Below are 21,985 nucleotides of genomic sequence, written 5' to 3'. Positions count from 1 at the left end.
CACGAAACTAAAATACACCAAATACTCATAGAGCTGCACGCTTGTGCGGAAAAACGTTGTCCTGCAGGGTTTTTACTTAGTTGTTTTTTTGTAAAAATTTCCGCCAAGACAACAAAACCTCGTTTAGTTTAAAATGCACACTGTCCAAAAACAATACCTAGCTCTCAGGGCGGATGTGGCAGAACACCCATTTACCTCATATATGCAAAGCACAAACGAAAGAACAAGATGTGACTGCAACTTAAAGAAAACACACATAAGTCACGCTGACGACATGTTTTCTCATGTGAATTTGATCACAGATACAGAGAGTTCCGCGCTTCTGATTGGCTGCAGGAATCGGAGTACCTCCCCTTTAAATGGAGGGCCTCTCGCCCCGGGGCGTGGCCACAGTGAAAACGAGGGTATATGTTTATCTGTTTGCTAGCTTCAGCTTCCAGTGGCAAGCTGGCAGAGGTTTTTAGGAATGGTAATTATAACGCGTCGTAAAAATGTCTTTTAAAACAGTGGGCACATTAACACGTACATTATGGGCAAGAGCAAACAAGACCCCTCCTCTGGCCAGATCCCCCAGAGTGAACAGACTTTGTACCACATGCAGGATCTCTGGAGGAAAAAAGCAGGGCCGCGACGGGACAAAAGAGGAAAGTTGCGGCTCAGATTCGGACAGACCAACTGGCAACGCTCCGTCACCCAGCGATCCACTTCACAGATGCACGGCTGGGGACAAGAAGCGAGCCAAGGAGCCGCTGGGTGCTCCTGGTGTCTGTGGTGTGAGGAGACGCTCTTTCACGTCCACCGCAGCTCCAATGGATCAGATCTCGTACCTGTGGACTCGCTACAATGACATGAAACGGCTGGTTCACGGTAAGCAGAGGGCCCCCCCAGCCCACCACCCCTCCTTTTATTTGTCCTAACTTGGGCCCCCCATATCGCGGTTATCCCGCACGTCACCGTGGCAGCCGCTATGGTTCTCTGTTGACGCCGAAGACATTTTGTTCTTTTAGGGATTTCGTTCATCCTCTTTCCAATTTAGCCACAGATGGCACATTAATGCCATGTGTAACACGCATGCAGGAGAAAGTTTTGCACAGCAACCTGTTTAAGATGCATTTGTGCTCACGCGTCAGTTCCTCTGTTTGGCAAGATTTGTTCTTGAAAACAACTCAAGCGGCTGTTGGTGAACGCTGCACGTACACTGTGCGTTTGTGTGTCCTTCTGAAACATGTGTTTGCGCTAAGCATCCCGCTATCCAGCCAAATGTGCACTCACCATTATTTAGGGTTAGGGCCGGTTAACCACAATTCTTAGCTTGATTGTATGTCATCGGATGCATTCTGTAAATGATCTATGTCCTATTTATATTAGCGGTTTTGGCATGCAGGAGGCACAAGTGGGCGTTTAAACAGGTCCCTGCAAATGAGGCATGGAAAAATACTTTATGGAAAAAAAAGAAAGAAACAGAGAAAACGAACTTGGGGATTTAGGGTCGGTACAAGTTGTTGTGATGTTATCAAATGCACTGACATGCACGTTAGCTCCATATTATTGCTTTTTGGTTTTTGTTTATTTAGTTCACGTGGGCCAGCCCTGCTTTGCATGTGCAGAACATAATAATAATAATCAGAATAACTGTCAGTCTGCAGCAAACCTGGAAGCTGTGCATTTGAAGGGAGAGTACATGAGCAAAATAAAGTATTAAAAGTAAAGGAACTCTTATGCAGCCTTGTTATAGCGATGTAAACAGCAATGTAATGCTGCGTGTGGGCACAGTTTGGTTTATTTAAAGTACTTTTCTATATTTCTCGAGTGTTTATTCTATAAATATGCGTCACGATTTAACTGCAAATGTTATCTTGATTTACAAAGTAAGTATAGCTGCCAAATAATTGTAGTGTAATAACAAAACACAGCATCTCCCTCTGAAGTGTTCTGGAGTAGAAACATGAAGTAGTGTAAAATGAAAACACTCAAAAGTGTTTAAGACCAGGAGCCTTTTTATATACATGTGTGTGTATATATAAGTTTTTTCTAACATACTCTGTTTAAACCACATTTTTTGTTCTCCACATGGTGGGTTTTAATTAAAGCTGGTCACGCATTCTCAATTGGAAATGCAATTTGTCAGATGCAGTCTTTTGAAATGTGACTCGGCATAGAAAGAAAGGTATTTTGTCTGCTCCCAGCAGCAGCCCTCATTGAACTCTGTCACTACAGAGGGGCCATGCCCCACTTTTAGGTCATGTGTGACTCAGTCCTGTGCTCCTGCTGCAGCCAGCGCTGGAGTCCGTCTCTGCAACAAAATGTAAACTGTGTGTTTAATCTGTGCGCATGTGTTAGCTGTGTGACCGTACTCGAGATAGTGTGCAGATAATATGGGAATATTTTCAAAGGCGCAGTGAATGCTGTGCTGCCCGTTATGTTTTCCAGGTTAAGTTGGCAGAAGGTATAATTGTACAAAATGTGCTTTTGGGACGGCCTGAGCTCAGTCAAGTAAAGGGCTAGTCTTAGAAATGCACGTTGCACAACCTCGTGAGCTTGCCAGCTAAACTGGACCGAAAACAGCAGTTACTTCTTTCTCCTCTGCAGAAGCGCACAATCATCAAGTTTCATTACAGAAAGGGTCGTTTACACATTCCCTTTAAATTAAAACATGAGTCAGCTGTAATGAGCCGTCATATCGCGCTCTTAAATCTTGCTTATTCATTGTTGTTTGGTTAATTTGATCTGTGATTCTCAAATTTAAATGAGTCTTTCCCCGTTTGTCTTTCCTGCACCAGACCTGATCCCGCCGGGTGCGTGCAACCTCCTCAACTCCTCCACCATTTACGCGAACAACGAGGTCGACTTGGCTGAAGTGGACATCTATGGCTTCGATTATGACTACACTCTGGCGCAGTATTCCAATGCGCTCAACGCAATGATCTACAACAAAGCCAGAGAATTCCTAATTGAACACTTCAAGGTGTGCTTTGCATCAGTTGTGTCAAACGTGTTTGCTTTGAAACTGATTTTTAAACACAGGCTTATTTAACCTGCTGGTTGTCCTGTTTGACAGTACCCCGAGGGCATTCGCAAGTACGACTACCTTTCTAACTTTGCTGTTCGGGGCCTTCACTATGACATCCAGAAGGTAAAATCTTTTAAACTACACTTTAACCATTGCAGGAGCACAAATGTGCATTTTCTCTGTGCAGCTCATGAAGTAAAACTCAGTTATTTTTGCTCCTCTGTAGGGTCTTTTAATGAAGATAGACGCCTTCCATTACATTGAGCCGGGGACAGTGTACCGGTAAGAAATGAAAGATGGTTTAAGTGAATTGCGGGATAGTGTTATTAGACCCCAGTACATTCATTTGTGTTTGATGTTCCCAGGGGTCTGAGCCCAGTGCCAGATGAGGAGGTCCTTCAGCTCTTTGGTGGGACCTATCATGTCCCCCTGCAGCAGGACAGTGGCTTCTATGGAAAGGTAAAAATTTCTTCTTCTTCTTTTTTTTTTTTTTTAATTTTAATTTGCAGAAGAAACCTAAAAAAATGTAAAATGAAGCCAAATCAGGACATGTTTGGTTTTTTTTTTTTTTTTTGGTGACTTTCTGTTCAAAGTTGATGCTTATTTTTGATCCTTATCATGTCAAACTAATCCGAAATAGCTAGGAGAATTTAAAAAGCACTCAAAACAACAGCTTGGGTTTCAGGAGATTAAGGAAGATATATTGATTTTAAAGTTAAAACACTCCAACTAGACACTCCCTATTAATCACATTAGTTCAGTAGTCCAATAACTTTAAATCAGAGTTTAGTGGAGAACTGTTTTACATTTACCACAGTTCTTGCACTTTGCCTCCAGATTTGTTTTTGTACATTTACTCTCTGTGGAACATGGGTTTGTTTTGGCACAGACGTGAAAGCCTAAGTACTGCCGGATCAGCAAAATATTACAGTTTTATTTGGACCTCCTCAAACAAGGAATTTGGGATTTAATCTGTTGCTGTACACAGATTTACCAAATGTTGGGGTTTTGTACGGCTTTAGCATTACATAAGAACCAAATGGTGAATTTTGTAATCTCATTTCTTCCTTTGTTGTCATGAATCGGTTGGAAGGCAATGTTCCAGTCCCAAAAGAGCTGATTATGAGAACTCTGTGTCTGCACTTTGTTTTTGTTTTTTAGTTCTGTACTCGTTAAGGCAGGGAAATTAGAAAGCTCTGCTGGGTCTGGGAGTCACCAAGCTTTAAACTGACATGTTTGCCCATTAGGAGCAATTTGGGCTCTGAATGTTTTGAATCAGACTCGAATCATTTTCGCCCGATTGAACCTTTTAAGTGGTCTCCTGCAGCAGGAACGGTGCCTCTTTCCATCTGTAACAATCCTGTCCAAAGTAGGTCTCTAATCTCATTTGGTGCAGCTGGACTCTCTTAAGGTACCAGCTTGTTACTAAGTTAGTTGGTCCTACACAGGACTTTTAAACCCATATTTGTTTCAATATAGAATGATATCCAGTGTTTAAACTGATAAAATGTACCATTTTAAGAAATAAAAATTGTCTCCTTTTGAATTTAATAGCAGCACCACATCTCAAAAAGCTGAAAAACTAGAGGAGGAACAGCTAGAGGAGTGTTTTGCAGTTAATTAGGTTAACTTTCAACAGGTCGGTAACAATTTCATCTACAGTGCATGACAACCAAAGATTCAAAGAATATGGATACGTCTTTGTGCATGAGGGACGAGGCTAAAAATCAATATTGGATGCCCATGATGTTCAGCCTCAGGCGGCACTGCATTAAAAACAGGCATGATTCTATAATTGGAAATCAGTGCATGGACTCGTGAACACTTCCAGAAATCATTGTCGGTTAACAAAGTTCACTGTACCATCCACAAATGCAGGTTAAAGCTTTGTCATGCAAAGAAAATAAGCCATATGTGAACATGATCCAGAATCATTGCTGTCCTTTCCGGGCCAAACTGTTCTGGGGTCAGATGAATCAAAATTTTGAATTCTTGCATTATTCAGCAAGATGTATACTGCATCAATTTACCAGCATGGCTTTGTAGTAGAAGACTCTGGGAGCTGAACTGGCCTACCTGCAGTCCAGACTTTTTACCATCTGAAAACATTTGACTTACCATCATAAGAAAAATAAAACACCACAGACCCAGGACTTTATATCAGATATTTATATTTATATCTATATCAGACAAGAATGAAACAGCAAAAATCCAGCAACTGGTCTTGTCAGTTCCCAGATGTTACGCAGAAGTAAACACAGCCCTCTCTTGACATTTTTGAGACGTTTGGTGTCATCAAATTCAAAATGAACTAAATCTTTTGCTTTCTTTTAATGGCAATTTTTGGCTATGTTTTCTGCGTTCTCCTGTGAATGAAATGTGCGTTTATGAGATTTATAGATTGACTGAAATGAGTAGATGTTTGTCGCTTAGGGACAGTGTCAAAAATGTGGGACAACCAGTAACATGGGCTGTACTCATTTGTTATGTTAATCGTACAATAGCTTAGGACAGATGTCATAATGAGGAAGAACTCTGCAATGAAGTGAAACAGAGCATTAAACAGTGCAAATTGTCCTGTACAGACATTGTGTTCTTCTTATGCATACTTTTTTTTTGTGTGTGTGTCTTCCTCTTTTTGAGAGACTCTGCTGTTCTTCCCTTTCCTGTGTAAGCCAGCCTCTCAACAATCAGTATTCTCTCTGCATTGTCATTGCTGGTGGGCTTCTTGCTGCTGGCTGTGTGACTCTGTTGCATTGCCAAACTCTTGCGCAAATGGACACAAACACAGGACGATAAATTTAGCATCATTGGGTAGTGCTCGTATTGAAAACTGCTCTTGATTTAGTTTTTAAGTTGTTCAAAACACAGTAAAAGGCACATGAAATGTTTGTTAGCTTTGTTTTAAACAAAATAAAGTTAAAATGTCATCTTGTGAGAATCAAACATTAACTTGCATTTTTTTTTTTTTTCCCCCCCACAGGGACCAAAGGTGAAGCAGTTCATGGATATCTTCTCCATTCCTGAGATGACTCTCTTGGCTGTAGCAAATGACTTCTTCATCACAAACGACATCGAGTATGATCCCGTTCACCTCTTCAAAGACGTCTCTGTGAGTTATGATATGTTTTAATGTCCGTTTCAAAGTCTGGCCTCACTCTGTAGCTCATACCAAGGGAGCATAGGGAGATTGGATTTTTGACTATATCTGTGTTGCGTGCTTCATCGGCTGCACGCTCAGGAATTTGCTGAGCTCCGGAAACGTTTGCAATGGACTCTCTCTGGTAGAGCGAAGAACAATAACAGCTTTTCCTCTTGGTTCTGGGGTGGAAGGTTTTCAATTATACAGCACGCCCACTACTTCATCATAATTTCTCCTCTGAAAATAAGCAAACTGACAAGTCATTAATCATTTCCAAATAATTGGGGTCTTTCTTCCCAAGTGACTGTAATTCAAACTTATCTCATAGTAGGGATCAAAGAAATGTTCTGAACATATTGTGAAAAACATTCATTGGCGTTTAATCCACAGGAAGCAGTCGGCATGGTTCACCTCAAAGGATACATGTACAAATGGATTATGGAAGATCTCGGTAAGACTTCCTTTCACGTCTTTCGGTTTTGTCTGCGCCCTGCTACAAAAACACCAGCAGTTCAATTAATTTTTGTTTTTCTTCGCTTTACAGATAAATTCATTCTCAGAGGGGACGAGACGGATGCTGTTTTGCATCGATTGGCCAGCAACGGAAAGAAACTTTTCCTCATAACCAACAGTCCCTTCAGCTTTGTGTAAGTGTGAGCGACTTGATGGAGTCCACGTCTGCAGTAGTGCACTCTGTCCTAATGCAAAGATAAACACCTCGGAGCTCTGTTACATTTATGCTTCTTGTCTGTGTGCAGCGATAGAGGAATGACGCACATGGTGGGGAAAAACTGGAGAGACTTTTTTGATGTGGTCATCGTGCAGGCAGACAAACCTCACTTCTTCACCGACTGTATCAAGTGAGTAACTCCTTGTAGTCTTTCAGTGTGGCGAATGTGCGCCGGCATCCTTCTCATGAGATGAGGCGCAGTCATTTCAGTGCTCCTGTTTAACAATCTCCAAAACTGTTGCTCTTACAGACCTTTCAGGCGCTTGGATGGTAACGGTGACCTTCGGTGGGAAAAAATCAAGAGTTTGGACAAAGGACAGATTTACAAACAGGTCTGTAATGAAAAAAATGTTCATTGGCCTTTGTGGCATTTGATTTATTTAACTGCTGTGGTTTTTACACATTGAAAAGTCTGCATGTTTTTACTTGTTGTGTTCTGAGTGTCTAATGAGTGTATGTGGTTGATTTTATTGTTTCAGGGAAACCTATTTGACTTCCTCAGACTGACAGGGTGGCGAGGATCAAAAGTTCTGTACTTTGGAGATCATCTTTATAGCGACTTGGCTGTGAGTATCCGAGCACGGTGATCTCATCATGATGAATTGCCGAGTCAGTGTTCTGCATGGTGACTAACCTTTTGTGGTATAGGGATCAGCAGGAATTTTCCTGTGTGGCTTCATTTGACGTCCTTGGTGTGCGATTTAGCAAAGTGAGATTTTTTTTTTTTTTTTTTTTTTTAGCTTTGATGGTTCACATCATTTGAAAGATACACAAGTACAGAGTATGTGCAGAGATGCGCACGGTGCCAGATGCCATCTGTCTCCACGTATTGCACGACTCTGAAAGTCCTGAGAGCATTTGGGTGGGGTCAGAGCAGACTGTGCAGTGAAAATCTGAAACACTAGATGGCAGTATGAGCGCCACAATTTTTCGTCAGAAATTGAGGACTGTTTTGTGTTACTGTGCAAAGTAAAGGCACACTGTATAAACATATTAACAGCGAATATGTCTGTAATCATGTATCTAATAAATAAGAGAGTAAAACATGGCAACATTTGTTGGATCTTCCAAACAGAAGACAGTCAAAGTGATTAAAAGAGAGTTATTGTGCTCATTTCCAGCTCCACACATTTATTCTGCCTGTTCATAGTTTACAACAATGCTTATTTATAATATTTATAATATCTGGGGCTCTTGTTCCCTTTTCCATTTAAAATGAGCAATTTTAGCTTCTTTCTTTTGGCCAGTTGTCTTTTTGATAGGCAGCCTCTCACAAACAGCAGGTTTTACCAGTGGGTGGGTGGCGCTGCCATGCTCAGGGCACTTTAAAACGCTGTTGTTGTTTCAGTTATAAAGTCCTTTAATTATGTTGGTGTTGGCTCACAGTTGTTGAGCATCCCGCTAAATATCAAATGTTTTTCTAAGGGGAAGAAAAAAAAAGAATAAATTGCTGCATATTTTCTCAATACGCTTTTGTCTTTTGTTGCAGGACCTCATGTTGAGACATGGCTGGCGCACAGCAGCCATCGTACCTGAACTGGAGCAGGAAACCAAAGTGGTGAGCACAGACCGGTATGGAATGAACCTCACCTGGATGCAGGCTTTAACTGGCTTGATGGAGCGCCTGCAGGTGAGAGTTAATCCTTGAGCTGTTGGGACATTATATTCTGCTTGCACTCACGCATGGCAAACACTCACATACCTGAAATGATAACACATGATAACATGTTGACAGAACACAATGTTAAAAGAAAAAAACCCAAACTGTTCAGATTCCAGCGTGAGAGTCCACGTGCTTACAATCCTGTTAACGTGTTATTGGATTCTTTGTATGAGCTTAAACGAGACAAAAAAACTGCAGTTAAGACAACTTTTGAACTTTAGTTGTTGTTTGTCCCTACTGTTGAACTCAGACTCAACTTATCTAGGGGACAAAATTTATTGTTTCTTCTCCATATTTATGTTTTTGAAGAGCTAAATTTATTCATATTGTTCTTTAATGTCCTAGACACACAGAGATCCCGTGTCTAAACAAGTTTTTCTGGAATGGCAGAAGGAAAGAGAGGAACTCAGGTGAGTCTTATCATCTTAATCACGGTCTTAATCTTTAAAAGCACCTCCCAGTGTTCCCAGTGATGTTGTTTAACAAGTCTGCACAGTACAAACACTGGCTCAAATGGAAAATTTCAGTTTTTGCTGTACTATATATCTCAGTTAAAGCATCCAAGTATATTAGTTCTACCTACCTTAAATGTGAACAGATATGATAATAACATTTGATATGACAGCGCTTGAGCTAGAGTTACTTTTTTGAGGAGTTTTCACTTCTCCTTGCTTCTACCACTTCTTGTTATTTCACAACTTTGACATATTCATACATGTACAATGTCATAACTTTTATCACACTTTTTTTACATGCTAGGGTGATGACGAAGAACCTGTTCAACCCTCAGTTTGGCAGCATCTTCAGAACGTGTCACAACCCCACCTACTTCTCCAGACGCCTGTGTCGCTTCTCAGACCTCTACATGACGTCACTGAGCTGTCTTTTGAATTATGACCTCTCGTACACTTTCTACCCCCGCCGCACCCCTCTGCAGCATGAAGCTCCTCTGTGGATGGACCAGCTGTGCACAGGCTGCATGAAAACCCCTTTCCTAGAGGAGATGTCTCACATCCGATGAGAGCCAGAATCTCATAAGTGACTGATAAGATTTTATGTTTTTTAAAGCCTGGCAAACACTTGATAGCCTGAGGATGTCTTACCTAGCAGGGTTTCCTTTTAATCTAAGGAGAGGCTGCACAGCTCACTCCGAAGGGCACAGTTCTTTTGTTCAAAATAGTGAGCACTTTCCCCGTAAATCCCCTGGAGGGTGCCGTGTATGTAGCTCATGTCCAGAGAGCATTTAAATACCTTGCGTTAAAAGATCAACAGACACTGTGGTTTCTTCCTGTAGCTAACTGTGGAAGTCTTTCAATACAATGCTACGCCGCACAATTTAAACAAATAAAGAACTACAAGTTTTATTGATGGTGTTATTTTATTAAGCTCTTTGTATTCTCTACCAGTGGGTTTCGAGCTTTGTTTCGGACACAAAGGGGCAAATCAGAAGTTCAAAGCACTCCTGTATTTATCTCTACACAAAGCACTCTGTCATGTGACTTGTTCTTCACTCTTTTGTCATACAAAACACTTTTGACAGCACATTTACCATGTGTGGACTTAAAAGCTCCTTGTTGCATTCACTTTGTCAGATACTTTCCTATAATCCAACAAATGCTCCTGCTGTGTCCGATGCAGGTTCAGCACTCTTTACTGTTTTATTAAGGTTGGGTTGCCCGGTGGTGGTTGGCTCTATATGAAAGTAACAGTTCTTTCTCTATTAAGCTCATCATTGCGCCTTTGATGTATCATGCTCGCATAAATTCCACTCTATTGCAACTGCATGAATTTACTTTTTTTAATAGGTAGACATGGAAAATGAACTACTGATTTTGAACTTTTTGTGCAATTTGTATATTGTAATAATAATGCATAGCTATTAAAAAGAGATGACTCGCTGAAGTTCAAACCAAGCATCAGAAGAAGGAAGAAAAACGATTTAAGTGACTGTTGGTGCCAGAAAAGAAAAGTTTGATTATTTTAGAAACTGTTACTAGGAATTTCCCACACAACCATGTCCAGGGTTTGCAGAGAACGATAGAGGAAAATATCCAGTGAGCGGCAGGTCTCTGACAGAGGAAGGCTTTTTGATGTCAGACGTCAGAGAAGAAATCCTAAACTGCGTCGAACGAAAGGTAACAGTAACTCAGATAACAACTTACTCCACTCAAAGTATGCAGAGAAGCATTTCTGAACACTTAAAGTATCCAGCCTTGAAGAAAATAGGCTATAGCTGCTCACCAAAATTGGACAATAGAAGAAATAGAATATTTAGATGCTAGGATCAGAATTTGGTATAAAAAAAAACACAAACATGAAACTTGGCTCAATCCTCCCTTGTAAAAGTTCAAGCTGGTGCTAGTGGTGTGGGGGATTATTATTTTTATTTTTTTGCACATTTTTTGGGCCCTGAGTGTCATTTGAATTACACAGCCTACCTGAGTGCAGCTGCTGAGCATGTCCACCCCTTTATGAATGAAAAAACATTGAAGTTGGTTGTGCTGGCACGGAAAACATTCAATGTAGTGTGCCCATTTAAACACAGAAGGCAGTTCCAAAGATTATAATTTGGTAGATTTAACAAATAGATGGATTCTTTCTATTGATTCAAACAAGAATGAAACAGAAAATGACAACTAAGAAGTGCTATCACTGCTACTGAAGTGATTCAGTAAATGAGGAACATTTATGCCACAAATGCATTCAGTTTTTTTTAATTAACAGTACGGTGATCCAGTGTAACACAACCATGCATTCAAGTGAGAAACTATCTCTTTACATTGCACAGTAATCACTTAAAAGGTTCAGCAGTCTCCTTAACTTACAGGCTCTTTCTTCTCAGCCTTGTGGTAACGAGGTAAGAGGTCTACCAGGCGAAAGAGGTGGAGTTATATAGACTTCGGGGAGCAGGAGCAGGATACATGCTGTATGCTGGTGTCATGAAGGTGGAAAGGGTTTAGATGTGATTTTAACGATGACAAAGTGTGCCCATTCTTTGATGGCTGTTTCCAGCAGGACAAACACACTATGCCACAAAACTCAATCAACTAAAATCGGGTTAAGTTGTTCGATGTGCTCAAATGACCGGATCTCAATCCAACAAAGGACACTTGGCATGTGGTGAAACTCTGGAAGAGATTCAGTGTGCACCAAAATCTCTGAGGAGTGAATTAAGGCAGTACCTACAAGGTGTACTTGTAGGTAAAGTGTGCCGTGAGTGTATTTTCTCCTACAAATTTTCTTGCACCAAATAGCCCATTGGTCGTTTGGTTGCTAGGCAGCGCACCATCCATTCATCTTCAGTGTAGTCCGCATCACACATTCATTCACTTCCAGCCGTCTGCCAGAAGACAACAGCAAAGGTACTGTGCTCTGATATGCTACTCCCCACGTTTCTGTCGTTAGCGTGTGGCCGAGGTGCAGGACACTTATAGCCGATATCAAACAGCCGGGCTAGTATAGCATATAGTCAGGGCTAGTATAGCGGTCCTTGTTCAAGTTTTGTCACGCTGTCCCGTCCTGGAATCAGCTGTGTAACTGCCGACACTTAGCGTGGATCTGCATTGTACGTTTGTGTGAGTAATACATGTTCTGTATTTACAGCATAAAACTAATTTTAAGAGACTCAAAACACTGTGTGCAACACGAATAAGTAAAATGTAAAATTGTAATAACAAAATGTGGAATACACAAGCAAGGGTTCAGCGTTTATGTGATCATCCGTCCTAGCAGGAGTCAGGCTTTGATTTTGTTAGTATGAGAGAATTTTATGTGTTATTATCACTTTCTTCTGGGTTGTTGCTGCTGTATCTTCAGTTACGATGCATTTTTAAGCACCTTTTCTGTTCTTTTCTGTTTATAGATCTTTGAGGCATTTGATGGAAAATGACATTTTCTCTTGATCCATTTAACTTCTTTTTTCCTGTCGGAGAAGTCCTGAGTGTGTGTTGTCTGACCCTCCAGCATGAGTAATGGACTACATCTTCTTGCACATCACCACCTCATTTGGCTGACTGCTTGTTGGAGGCTGCATATTAAATTCAGTGTTCAGTCTCTTTGGGTGTTTTGTGTGTGTGGATTGAACACACTTTTTGCTGTGTGTGTTGGCGCTTGGCATATTTGTGAATCGTGAGTGCTAGACTACAAGGCATGATGGTTTACTCCTTTGTGTACCCTTTTTGGAAGACTGCAATAGTGTCACTTTCGCTTCACGAAGCACCGCATGTGACCTACTTTAGAGTGTGTAAAATTAAACTAAGAATAAGTGACAATTCATAGTTTTAAGGGATGGATTGATAATGGCTTTGATCTCTAAACTTTGTGGACTGCATGGAAGACCAGTAAAGACTGGAACCACCTGGTTTACTGACAGAAACACATAAATACATCATAAAGACAAGTGACATGCTGCAGCTATAAATGCTGCATTGCACTGAATACCTCATGTGATCTGTGTTTCTGCGGGGCTGACTGGTGTTTTAGTCTATTTCATGGCTCTGTGCCTTCAGTGAATAATTCTGCATCTGAGCAGAGGAATTTTCTCTGTATTTTTGTTGGCGCTCACCTCTTCTACTTGGGATGTGTTTGGAGTGATGCAATATAGTTTCAATGGGAGTAATCCATTTTGGAGAATTATCGCATGCTAATAAATAGATGTGGTTTAACAGGTAGAAAAGCCTCTGTATAACAATATTTAAAATTAAATGGGTGCACAGATTTCAGATCAGATCAGCTTCACCTGCTCTGTCCTTGCATCCCTTCATCCTTCAGTGCCTCCATCACGCATTTTTCTAGCTACACCAGTCATTCCATTTGCAGCACCATCTTTTCATCCTTTTTTCTTTTATCTTTCTATGCAACATCTTCTCACCTGCAACTCTTTCCATTCACTTCCATGTTCACACCTACCTTGCATTGAATCTTTTTCTTTGCTCTCAGCTGAGTGCCTCTCTGTCTGTCACTACAGTGGCCATGGGAAGCTGTGCACTCAAGTAGTGTGCTCTGGCAGCCAGTCCCACCGTGCAGCAGCCTTTTCTATTATTAAATGTAACAGGACCTTTACTTTCACAGCTTAAGATCTCACTGTAGAAAGATTTCCCAGCACAGATGATGTTCCAGCAAGTAAATCAACAGAAAAAGAAACCCTGAAGCCCCACAGAGAAAACAGACTTACTTGCTTTCCTGTATTTTCATTCTCATTCAGCACATGCATAATAAAACCGCAATATATTTGTTAATTCACGAGGTCTGCACGATATAAAAGAATGGAACTACATTTAGATTTACTGGTTTCTCTTTCAAAAGAAAAAGAAAAAAAAGAAAATGGGATGATGAGCAAAGGGAGGAGACCTCAAGGTAACAACCTAATTGGGCCTGGCAGCGTCCCGGGGTGGGGAAGTTTGAAATCACTGTTGTGTAATCTTTAATCAAATCTTGCATTGCAAGCAGAGAGTCTGTGAGGTTAAATCACAGTTGGAACAAATTGTTTTGTAGCTATTTTGTCTTAAGTGGAACATTTAATTAATATCTTTTCCCCCCCATTTTCTTATCACTGATAATGCATTTTTTAATAACTGCATGTACCACTGTGACATCTTTAGTTATAATCAAAGAAATTGGGGGGACACAAGTCATTCTGGGTCTCTTCTTGTGTCACTATTGCAAAAAATGTTTTTGACAAAGTGTACATTTTATTTCATTTTAGTGAAAATGAAGGGACATCACTTACGCTTTCTCCATCTATGGAACATTGCCAAAAATAAAAACAACTTCCATTTCAGTGACATAAAACAGATTATATTCATGCTTATCTATTCTCACCTTGACTGCTGTGTTTTGTAAAGCGTTATCTCAGCTTTACTGATCATAAAAGGCTACAGCGAGGCTGTAAAGCATGAGAACGTGTCTCTTTTTATGCCTCTTTATTACGTATCTGTTTTGTAAGTGACTGTTTTGAAAGTTTAATTGAAACTGTACTTGTCGGTCTATAATTATCTGTCTGATCCATTACTGTGTCAACAGAGCTCTTTTTATCTGTCCCTATATTCAGACTTGCTAAATGTCTGACTCATAGTAACCTTATAAACTTAAAGTCATTGGCTTTTTTCTTCTTTATTGTTCCTTCAGTCAGTTTCCACACAGGTTTTGCTAGATTATATGTGTATTATTTATATGCTGGTTCATGTGAGGCCACTGGCTGCTCCTGAGACATTCTTTCATCATACATGTAAGAAGCCCCGTTGGCACCGTGTCAGACATATACACATGCAGCTCTGTGAAGTTGCTCTCTGTGACAGCACATTTTTTCTCTCTCCTGTGCTCTTGCCCTTTTAATGTTTGATGTCCAGTATATTATCGAACCCTTTTGTAAATCACAGCCCCGCCCGTGATGTATGAAATACAAGCCTTTTGTCGTTAACATTTCTGAGGGGATGAGAAGATGCATTAGAGGGCGTGCTGTTTCATTCTGAGAACATGGGGGAGGGATAGTTAATGTGATGAAAAAGCAGAAAAGGCATTCTGAATGTTTGGGGGTTTTTTTTTCATAAATTTTCCACCTTTCTTCATTAAAAGTCACTGTGTTGTGCTTTGAAATCAGATATCCTAATTATAAACCTGTCCTAGTGCTGTTGCAACCACAACCAAAGAATATTTAAATCTTCATGCTGATGCATAAAAGCCTTTCTTTTTTTTTTAAAGAGACTGGATGGATAATTTCCCTGCCTTCTGAATTATTCATCTGCAGACTGTATTTATGTGCATTCTCCACTCAGAGGAAGATGTCAGTTGGACCAGTGCAAACAGCTTATTAGACTGAAAGTATAGTCTCTCTTTGAAGGGATTTAAATGAGTCACTGTTGCCCTGCATCTATATTTATTCTTGATTTTCATCACAAGTTGCCTTTGCACTGTTTCTAATTCAGCAGTTTCATTACCTGCCAAAGTGCATGGCCATAATCACTGAGTTTTACTTGAATTAGTTTACTCTGTGCTGTTCTGAACAGTCACACTCTTTGAAGTCAGCCTCATTAACATTCAGAGGAGCGTCCGTCATCACTTTGAGTCTGTGGCTCAGTGGCTTAGGCCTTCTTTTCTTTTTAAAGTCTTTTGGGAAAATCCTTATTGTCCTTCCCCTGCGTGATGGAGGTGACTAGAGAAATAGTAATCTTGTAAAGAACGAGTTCTGACAGGTTATTTTCAAAGTGCCTAACCTCGCTACTGCACAGATCCAGTCCAACAACAAGAAGCTAAACCTTTAAATAAAGGTCTTTAATCATGTGCCATATGTCATCTGTAAAGTCATTGAGATAAAATGAATTACTGCAGAATTTTATAGAATTGATGCATTTTAAATGGTGCAGAATGCAGTAAAAAGCAGGCACACTGTATTCCAGTATTGCTGCAGTGCAGGGTACATATGATATCTATTGATTCATCCTGCTAGCTCTGATTAGCTTCAGTAAATAATGTAACTGCATTTACTGTGGATGATGAAACCGTGTAACCCGATTATCTTTGTGCTGGAATTTAACATGTGCGACTAACAGTAAGTCTTTTATCGGGTACAAAACAGTTAAATGCTAACAACTCTACCATCACAAGGGCTTCGATATTATAAGTTAAGGCATTCAATTCTATAATTTATTCTGTATCTCACTCATTATCTGTAACAAACTGGTATCCTTCTTTAGAAATTATAAATGTTGATATGTCTGCATGAAACGGTAATTCTCACTGAAGCATGAAGCCAGCATAAATAATGAATAGTATGTACTGTTCCTCGCTTTGATCGTGTAATATTGTTTCTGCACCAGCGAGCTGCTATGAAGACTCCACACACCAGATTGTATTTGGGGAGCACATTTCCTGACTCATCAACACATCTGCCCTCTGTGACACCACAGTGTAAGGTTTTCTAGGTGACACATGCAGAAGTTCACCTCTATTTTTGGAGACACCTGCTGTTTCACTGCAGAAGCTCTGACCCTCCACCCAGTTCCTTTAGGCTTTTATTGAGCTCTTAACAAAAATAGACGCTAAACCCGAGGATCTGATTTGGTTTGATTTTGACTATCTGGTGTATTAGAGAACAGATGAAAATTTTCAAGTGGGTCAACTACCTAGATTCAAATTATTTGAAGTATTCTTTGGAAGGGCCTTAAATAGACTTAAAAATAATTATTATTTTAAAAAAATCTCCAAGGCAATCTCTTTTTAAATAACAATTAAGATGTCTTTATTCACATTTAACCCAAAAAACTCTGATGGATCTTTGTATGCAAGTCCTTAATCAGGGAAATTTCTCTCAAGACCCATTAGTGCAGTTACTTGAAGTGTCTTTTTTACAGATTGCACACGATTTTGCAGTCTTCCCCTTATCGCTAAGAATGCCTCAAATTTGTTTGACCTAAAAATTGCAACAAAATCATGCAGAGAAGGAGAAAGGTTCAATGATTAAAATAGGTAGGTTTGATGACATTAATGCACGCTACGTGCCAGCTATCACAACAGCTTAAAGTCTGTGACAGAATTTTAACCCATGCAGACCAAAGGAGAACATGCATCCTCCACACAGAAAGGCTGCAGCCAAATGGTGGCATCAAACCCTTTATTTTGCTTTTTTTCATAGAAAAGTTTATGAATAAAACTTCCATTTATCAAAAATGTTTTATGAGAAAATTACTTAGTAATAACTGATTAAAATCAGACATTTTCTGTTAAAATAAATTCAAATTTGTCTTTTTGGATGAAAAATTTTGATTTGAATATGTATTCCAATAAATACTTGATTTATTGTGCGGCATATCTCATATTAATGTGAACCTTTCCGGTTTCCAGCAGAGGGCACTGTGACTTTGCTTTCTCTTAAGCACCACTTAGAAATGAATATATGCTCATGTAGACACTTGAAGTCACCCCAGTGTAGAGGTACTCTGTGTCTTATCCAACTTTTTTATTGAGCCTTTCATTGCCACCTTATCTGAATACAAACAGCTAATATTACACTGGTCAATTTCGCAATAGTTTCCGGTGGAAATGTGAGGCATCAAATTTACTCCCAGCGTGAGAGAAACAGGATTAAAAATTACCCTTTAGCTTTTTGACATTTATCTACCGACTGTGGGATTTAAAGCCGACTGGAGCTGGGCCGAGTCTATCTCTGCTGTGGCGAGTCATGTATTGATCACCTGGCATGAAGGCAAAGTCCTTCTCAGTCGCAAGGAACCATCCATCACAGAGCTGCCCCAGACACAGTGGAGAGATAGCACGGCCCTGAATATGTACCAATTTAAGTGAAATAAATCTTTCTCGGCAAAAATAATAATAAAAAAAAAGATCAATGAGCAACATGTCCCTGGGGCTGTTGTGCTCTTCCTCTATAAGATTATAATTGTCTAAAGAAGACACATTGCCATGATTTATTGATCTCATGATATTAGCTATTGGTAATCCCTTTTAAAATTTGAGATAATACCATTTCGTGGGATAAAGTCGCATAATGACTCCTGTTACCAAAGATAATGGTCAGTCTCCTGCTAATGAAATTAATAGAAGTGGAACCAGACCAAAGAGCTGCACATAAAGGGTGGAACATATGGGGCCCATTCACTTTAAGCACACTACAACAGCACCTCTTTTCTTTAGCCCCTTCCACCATAATATCCTGGCCCCCAAACAGCAAGGCTATGAAAGGCCACAGTGTGCGCGTGAGGCTGTTTGCAGCCGCTCCCAGAGGCCCGAGGGGCACGTGACCTCAGTGGGAGGAGGATGGGTCAGTGGGCTCGCTCTATTCCTTCCAGTCAGACGGTCTGCAATCATTACTGTAACTTCTTGTTATTTTTGAATGCGTGCTAGAGGAGGCCAAGTATGTCCAGATATTGAACACAGGATGTGAAACTGATCTTTAGAAAGTGAAGAAGAAGTGAGATGGAGAGCTGAATTAAAAGTGAAACATAATATTAAATACTACTTAAAGTTTCTTGAAATTATGACAAAGTGAATTGCAGTCATAAACCTTCTTCTGTCTTCTGGCCAGTGCGACTTGAGAGCCGTGCACTCTTAGACTCATTAAGTGAAGCAAATAAACTGTAGTAAAAATGAAACACTCAGATATAAAGCACCTCTTATTCTTCAAAGAAATTTCAATTCAATTCAATTTTATTTATATAGCGCCAAATCACAACAAAAGTCGCCTCAAGGCGCAAAAGCTGCCCTTTAAATATTCACTTCCTTCAAATATTTGTATGGTACCCCATTTCCTCCTCAAACTCACCCTCTCCAGAGATCCACATATATGTGTGCTCTTTGTAAAGCCAAGTAACGGAAAAATATTTACAATGTATACAGCCGCCATAGGCAGTTTGTTCATCCCAGTGAAGTATAAATATTGTGGAATGATTAACCTCGTTCTTTCAGGGGCTGTTTGCTCTTTAGCATCTACTGGTTAGTCCTTCTCACCCAAAACATTAATAATTTTATCAACCTTGAATCAATTAAAAAAAAGATAATTTAAAAGTAAGTATGCCTTGTAGATTGTGAGACATTTCAATTCCATAAAAGGTCATTCGAATAAACAGTTTGCTTTCTTGTTTTTTATTTGAACAAAATTTTTGTTGAGCCAGCAGTGATATGCTTCGCCTTAAACCACATGCTAGTATGTAATAGATTAGATTAGTAATGTTTATTCGGCTTTAAACAAACCCATACATTAAAGGAAATCAAATAAAAAATGATGACCCACTGAACAAAAGCCTTTGCATGTGTTGCTTGTTTAATCAGCATCTGCTTCTCTTCAGACGGGCTCAGCATTTATTCGGGAGCAAATTTCCTGACACATAAAACACATAAAAATGAATGAGCGATCTTTACCTCTGTTCTGTCCACTCCTCACCCCCTCTTATACCACACACCAACTTGACATCAACATCTGCCCTACTGCTGCAACCCTTTCAACCGCCCAGACTGAAAATAAATTATTGAGATTATGGGGCTGAATGACTGCAAGAGGGAGCATGCAACCTACATTTTCACCTGCAGTACTAGTAACATTCATCATTGTCATTTATTAAAATAACAAGGACTCTGATTTGAACAAGGTAATAATGGATATTTAGATTTTTCAGCCCTAAATGAGAAAATCTACATCTTTGGGACACCAAGGGTCCTTTGCAAGCTGTTTTTGCTGACGGTGCTGTGTCTGTAGTTTCTCTAAGTGCGACGACAAAGCTATCGGGAAAGGATCTCCTTGTTTTTTTTCTGTTCTCCCAAGAGTTTTCCTGCCTGTCTTCCTGCCCCTCCACTTCCTTTAAGACAAAAGAGGAGCCAGTGCTTCTCAGAGCTCTGGGCCTTGTTCCTGAGGTGATGTGATTAAAGGCTTCTGTCTGGGCTGCATTCATTCAAATGCATCACACACAGCTGCTGTACTTAATTGAATTGTCAGGGCAGGAGACTGAAGGTAGCAACAAGACTGACAGGCTAAATCAATAGAGTGGTACTTAAATAGACTTGGGCTGTGGCGGTACTATTATAAAGATGTTTGTTTGTAATTGAACTAATGATTTGATTGTAGATGTTTATGTTTCACGTGATATAAAGATTTTCAGGATGTAAAACACATTCATCAGTCCTTTAGCTCACTACTCATTGATGCAATATTGTGCTGCTCTCATGTTCTGTATTTGCAGATTTTTACTGTATTTTTCTTATTTTTGTTTGGGTTTGTTTTACTTTATTACATTTTAAAATGGGCTTTATTGTTTTATCAGCTACTGTAACAGATTTGCCTTTTTAACATCTGTCCATGATCTGTTAATTGATCACAGAGCAGTTTCCTTGTTCTGTGATCAATGATGTTCCAAGACTTTGCTGTTTGGCAGGTAATGTCATATTATCCTTTGGGTGAGCATTACACAAAACACAAGTTTTAACCTGACAAAAGCTGAGGTGGGTGTGTATGTGTGAGTGTGTGTCACTGGGCTGGTTAAAGGCAGCAGTGTTTCTGTTGTTGGCCTAATGTTGCCATGAAACAAAATAATATATAAAAACATATAAAGAAGCATAAGTTAAGCTTAAATTTTTTTTTTACCTGCTTATCTGATAGCCATGCACTTATTTCAGCCACGTTAAATAAGATTCCAACACATTAGGAGCAAAAACGCTCCCTTCTGTAGGTAACAGCTGAAGAATGGCCACACAGTGTCTTGGTGGTTAACACTGTGGGCTCACTCAGAGGACCTTACTGTGGAACTTTTTCCAAACCACTTCTTACGGGTGGAGTTCGCATCTTCGCCCGGTGTCTGCGAGGGTTCTCTATGGTTTCCCTCTCTTCCCCCTGTGGTCCAAAGAGATGCAGTTAGTGGGATTAGGTTAACTGGTGATTCTAAATAGCCCATAGGTGTGAATGTCAGTGCGGAAGGTTGTCTATCGCTCTGTGTTATCCCATGTCTTTGAAAAACATATTATTCAATTCAATTCAGTTTTACTTACACAGAATCAAATCATAACAACAGTTGCCTGTAAGGTAAACACTCTACAATAATATGAGGTTAACAAGGTTAATCGTGCCTTATTTTGAGCCAAGAGCCACAAAAAACGATATCATTCATTTCCAGAGTTTCATTTCCTGATAAATACAGTTAAAAAAAGAGAGAGAAAAGAAATGCATATCACTTCACTTTAAGATAAGCAAGATTACGTATCAGTCATAGTGCCACTCTGAAGCTGAATACCTTGTTGTGTGGGGCTATTGGAAAGCACTCAAAATGTGTTAATAAGCAGCTTTTTGCTCTCTGGTCACCCACTCAGTGTCCAGAGATGCACTTACACCAACAGAGCTTTGATGTTTTGTCTGCACTTCACAGTTAGCTATAGTTGATATCACTAGAGCAAATCAGCGCAACGATAAATTGTTGGTGTTATGGTTTTCTGGTTTTCTGGAGGAAACCCTGGCATGATTGTAGCCACACAAAACAATTAATATCAGCCTCAAGGTGGCACTAGAGATGAAGTGTCGGGATCAACCAGGTTTAAGTAGCCTTAATTGTGCAAACTGCCGTCCAGCTGTTTTGGAGATTTTTCAGAGACCAACCACCTTAGAGACCCAGAGGGTTTACCGTGAGTGAGACTCTGTGTCTGACTGTCAAAAAAATCAATTACAGCAACAATCAATATTATTCAATCAAGTCTTTATCAGCCAAAGATCTATTCAGTAAGATAAAGTTAGATTGTCTCGCACATGGCCAAGAGACAAGGTGAAGCCTACTACCAACAAAGTCAGCCAAGGACTGCGGTACATTGTTTTTTAGGTGATTGCTGTTGCAGAGGAAAGTGGTGATGTAATTTTGGAGAGATGATGCAATTGTCTAACAGCTTCATTGCGCTTGTTTAGTGCACCCGTTGATTCATTACGTGCTTCTCTGGTCAGTTACTGGGAGTGCATTG

At 40.0% G+C, this 21,985-nt stretch overlaps 2 protein-coding genes across 2 annotated transcripts in view; both read left to right on the top strand.

Moving 5' to 3' along the window:
* Positions 1–400: 400 nt before the first annotated feature.
* nt5dc2 (5'-nucleotidase domain containing 2) lies at positions 401–9,909 on the top strand. Its single transcript, XM_004546343.4, has 14 exons — positions 401–867; positions 2,781–2,965; positions 3,059–3,133; positions 3,237–3,292; positions 3,376–3,469; positions 5,994–6,122; positions 6,543–6,603; positions 6,697–6,799; positions 6,911–7,012; positions 7,133–7,214; positions 7,362–7,448; positions 8,372–8,512; positions 8,891–8,955; positions 9,305–9,909. Exons 1-14 carry the CDS (start codon positions 492–494, stop codon positions 9,564–9,566), a joined length of 1,818 nt encoding a protein of 605 aa, XP_004546400.1. The 5' UTR covers positions 401–491; the 3' UTR covers positions 9,567–9,909.
* A 1,955-nt stretch (positions 9,910–11,864) lies between these two features.
* Positions 11,865–21,985, top strand: part of LOC101487050 (rap1 GTPase-activating protein 1) — a 52,918-nt gene continuing 42,797 nt past the window's right edge. The window contains exon 1 of the mRNA XM_076878013.1: positions 11,865–11,907. The gene's annotated coding sequence lies outside the window, so the exon portion shown is untranslated. The remainder of the gene's footprint in view (positions 11,908–21,985) is intronic.

The sequence above is a fragment of the Maylandia zebra genome, linkage group LG20 (assembly GCF_041146795.1).
Source record: "Maylandia zebra isolate NMK-2024a linkage group LG20, Mzebra_GT3a, whole genome shotgun sequence".
In the NCBI taxonomy this organism is placed as follows: Eukaryota; Metazoa; Chordata; class Actinopteri; order Cichliformes; family Cichlidae; genus Maylandia; species Maylandia zebra.
This window is presented reverse-complemented; position numbering and strand designations above follow the sequence as displayed.

Coding starts and splice junctions, on each gene's coding strand:
- nt5dc2 (XM_004546343.4), top strand. CDS start 492: ATGTCTTTTAAAACAGTGGGCACATTAACACGTACATTATGGGCAAGA. Junction 7,013..7,132: donor TTCTTCACCGACTGTATCAA/GTGAGTAACTCC, acceptor TTGCTCTTACAG/ACCTTTCAGGCGCTTGGATG. Junction 7,449..8,371: donor ATCTTTATAGCGACTTGGCT/GTGAGTATCCGA, acceptor CTTTTGTTGCAG/GACCTCATGTTGAGACATGG.